This window comes from Neopelma chrysocephalum, unplaced genomic scaffold, assembly GCF_003984885.1.
Source record: "Neopelma chrysocephalum unplaced genomic scaffold, ASM398488v2 Primary Assembly neopelma1_96413, whole genome shotgun sequence".
Taxonomy (NCBI): domain Eukaryota; kingdom Metazoa; phylum Chordata; class Aves; order Passeriformes; family Pipridae; genus Neopelma; species Neopelma chrysocephalum.
The window spans coordinates 1-3,553 of record NW_020925061.1 but is presented as its reverse complement, the minus strand read 5'-3'; the positions used below and the strand labels follow the sequence as shown (position 1 = coordinate 3,553).

Below are 3,553 nucleotides of genomic sequence, written 5' to 3'. Positions count from 1 at the left end.
GGGCCCTCGGCCGGACAGTTCAGCGTCATCGTCATCGAGCAGGGGGGGACAGCGCAGGGGACGGCCCAGGGGTCACCCCAGGGGTCACCTCAGGGCGCACGGCCACAGGGAAACGTCCCCGTCAAGGTGAGTGTGCCCCGGACCCCCGGGGTCACCTGTGCCACTTCATTGTCACCTGTCCTTCTGCAGCGTCACCTGTGCCACCCCAGTGTCCCTTGTCCCCCTCCAGTGTCCCCCTGTGTCCCCCTGCCCCCTCCTAATATCCTGCCCCTCCCCGTGTACCCTCCCCGTGTCCCCCTGCCCCCCCGTGTCCCCTCCCCGTGTCCCCCTGTTGCTCTCCAGTGTCCACCTCCGTGTCCCCACATCCCCTCCTCACGTCCCCTTGTCCCTCTTCCCCATGTTCCCTCCCTGTGTCCCCTTCCCCTGTCCCCCCCATGTCCCCCCACATCCCCTCTCACCTTTTCCTTCCCTCCCTCCCTCCCCCAGGAGGAGCCTCAGGAATTGGCCATCGGGGACCCCGGGGACACCAAGCCCGTGGGGCTGCTGCCCCCTCCCGCCGTGGGGGGTGTCCCCACGGAAGGTGTCCCCACGGAGGGGGGTGTCCCCACGGAGGGGGGTGTCCCCGTGGGGTGGAGCTGCCGGGTGTGCGGCCGCGCCGGGGCCGTGGTGATGTGTGACCGGTGCCAGCGCTGCTTCCACCTGCAGTGCCACCTGCCCGCCCTGCTCGACGTGCCCAGGTACGGCGCCCGGGGAGCCACTGGGATCCACCAGGATCCACTGGGATCAACCGGGATCCACCGGGATCCACCGGAGTCTGTGGGGACCTTTGGCACCTCCCTGGGATCCACTGCCCCTCGTCACCTCCCTGATCCCCGTGGGAATCGTCCCACTGACCCCAAACCTTGTGGAATGTCCGGTCCCTGTCTGTGATCCCTCTGGGAATCCCTCCGGCGACCCCAAAACTTGTGGGATCTCCTGCCCCTGATCCCTCTGGGAATCCCCCGCTGAGCCCAAACATTGTGGAGGCTTCTTTCCCCTTCCCTGATCCTTGTGGGAATCCTGTCGCTGGCCCCAAACCTCCTGGGATCTCCCATTCCCAATGGCTCCCCCTGGATCCAGTGGCTCCCCATTCCACAGCTCCGACTGGACGTGTTCGCTGTGCCAGGAGCTCCCCCCGCCCTCCGAGGCCCCCCAGGGCCAGGGAATCCCCCCCCGGCTGAGCCCCCTGGACCAGCAGGTGAGTCCTGGGGGAGTGGATTCGGGGGGATCCCGAGGGATCTCGGGGGATCCAGGGCTGCCCTCCTTCTCCCCCCCCAGAGGTGTGAGCTGGTGCTGCTGGAGCTGCTGTGCCACGAGCCCTGCAGGGCCCTGCAGCGCCCGCGCGGCCTCGCGGTGAGTGGTGGGCTACCGGGGGGGCTAGGGGGCTACTGAGCCATGGGAGACCACCATGAACACTTCAGGGGCTACTGGAGGGCTACTGAGCCCTGGGGACCACCATGAACACATCAGGGCCTCCTGGGGTTTGGTGACCTCCTTGTGGAGCTTGATGCTCAGGGGAGGGGTTTGGTGGCCCAAGCAGTGGTTTGGTAGCCCCAGGGCACATTTGAAGGCCCAAGCAGGGATTTAGTGGCCCCAGTCATGGTTTGGTAGCCCCTGACCCCGTTTGGTGGCCACAGGAGGGGGGTCCCGCCCTGGACCTGACCCTGATGAGGGCGAAGCTGCAGGAGAAGCTGAGTCCCCCCTACAGGACCCCCGAGGAGTTCGCCAGGGACGCCTGGAGGGTCCTGGGGCAGCTCCAGGGGACCACCGAGGTCTGGGGGGGTCCCTGGGGGGACCTGCGCAGTGTCTGGGGGTCCCTGAACGTCCCTGGGGGGGGTCTGGGGGTCCCTGTGGGCATCCCTGGGGGGGTCTGGGGTGGCTTGGTGGTTCCTCTGGGTGTCTGAGAGGGTCTGGGGGTGGTCTCTGGAGGGGTTTGGGGGTCCCTGGGGAGGTCTGGGGGTCTCTCTGGGGTATCTGGGGGTCCCTGAGGGGGTCTGGGGGGAATCCCTATGGGGGTCAGGGGGTGTCTCTAGGGCTCTCACCCTCATGTCCCCCCAGGACAAGGCGGGGGTCTCTGAGGGGTCTGGGGTGTTCTGGGGGGTCCCTGCAGATCTGGGGGTCTCAGAGGGGGTGTCCAGCCCCCCTGACCTCCCGTGTCCCCCCCAGGACAAGGTGGGGCTGCAGTCCCTGCTGAGCGTCCAGAGGTTCCTCGAGAGCTGCCTGAGCCGCATCTTCGGGGACAGGAAATTCTGGGACCACCCAGGGACCCCCCCACAGCCTGAGCCCCCTCCCCAGGGGGGCTGGGACCACCCGGGGTCACCCCCAGCATCCTGGGACCCCAATTCGGCTACTCCGGGGTCCTGATCCCCCTCCCTGGGGTCCTGAAACCCTCCCTGGGACCCCAATCCCCCTCCCGGGGGTCCTGAAATTCCCCCTGGGACCCCAGTTTCTCCTCTTTGGGACCCCAATCCCCCCTCCCAGGACCCCAATCCCCTTCACCAGGGTCCTGATCCCTCCTCCGGGACCCCAATTCTTGCTCCTTGGACCTATAAAACCGCTCCCGGTCCTTCTTCACTGTGGGTCAGGATTTGCCTGGCTGTGACCCCGTGGGAGGCCCAGGATGGAGCGGGGTCCTGGCAGGGACCTGCAGGCCGTGGAGAGGGAAGCCCAGGATGGACTCACGCCAGAGGGGACTCCAACTCCAACTCCTCTGCCTGAGCAGCGGCAGAAACAACAACGGACTGTGACCCCCATTCCCCGTCCCCCTGCACCGCTGGGGAGGAGCAGGGAGGATATGGAAGGAGAAGTTTTATTTCTCACTCTTTGGGTCTTATCCTGTTAGTAATAAATTTCAGTACCATCCCCACTTGGAGTCTGTTTTGCCCGTGAAGGTGATGATCAGTCACTCATCTTTCCCAGCTCTTATCTGGACTCATGAATTCTCAGTTGTTTTTCCTTCTGTCTTTGTCCAGTTACAGAGGGGAGAGTGAGAGAGTGGCTTTAATGGGTACCTGGTATCTGGCCAGGGTCAACCCACTACAGAGGGCAAACTGGTCCCAGTACAGCCCCCCCAAAGATGGCGGCGCCCATGGCCAAGATGGCGGCGCCCAGCAGAAGGAAGGGCCTCAAGCTCCGCCCCCACGCGCGGGGATTGGTCGGTGGGGCCTGAAATTGCCGAAGTTTTCCGGAAAGAGCCGAAGGCACGAGCGGGGCCGCGCCCGGTTCGTCCCGGAGGGTCCGGCCCCGCCCCCTTTTCCGGGACAACCCGAGTTGTTCCGGAAAGAGACGAAGCGACCCCGGAACGGGCTGAGCTCCCCCCCCGAGCGGCTGAGGAAAGAGCGGAAGGGCCCCGGATCCCCTTCCACCCCCCCCGGGCCTGGAGACCCCCGAGGCGGCTCCTAAACTTGCCGAGCGGCTCCGGAGGGTCCCGAAGCGGTTCTGGAGGTTCCCGAAGGGGCTCCGGAGAGTCCCGAAGTGATTCGCAGGTCGTTCCGGAACTTCCCGAACCGGTTCC

At 65.9% G+C, this 3,553-nt stretch overlaps 1 protein-coding gene across 1 annotated transcript; it reads left to right on the top strand.

The window, feature by feature from the left end:
* Window positions 1-6: 6 nt before the first annotated feature.
* Window positions 7-2,710, top strand: LOC113981290 (transcription intermediary factor 1-beta-like). Its single transcript, XM_027708606.1, has 6 exons — window positions 7-126; window positions 487-737; window positions 1,138-1,237; window positions 1,318-1,392; window positions 1,677-1,811; window positions 2,206-2,710. Exons 2-6 carry the CDS (start codon window positions 670-672, stop codon window positions 2,401-2,403), a joined length of 576 nt encoding a protein of 191 aa, XP_027564407.1. The 5' UTR covers window positions 7-126; window positions 487-669; the 3' UTR covers window positions 2,404-2,710.
* The last annotated feature ends 843 nt before the right edge of the window (window positions 2,711-3,553 follow it).

Coding starts and splice junctions, on each gene's coding strand:
- LOC113981290 (XM_027708606.1), top strand. CDS start 670: ATGTGTGACCGGTGCCAGCGCTGCTTCCACCTGCAGTGCCACCTGCCC. Junction 1,393..1,676: donor AGCGCCCGCGCGGCCTCGCG/GTGAGTGGTGGG, acceptor TGGTGGCCACAG/GAGGGGGGTCCCGCCCTGGA. Junction 1,812..2,205: donor AGCTCCAGGGGACCACCGAG/GTCTGGGGGGGT, acceptor TGTCCCCCCCAG/GACAAGGTGGGGCTGCAGTC.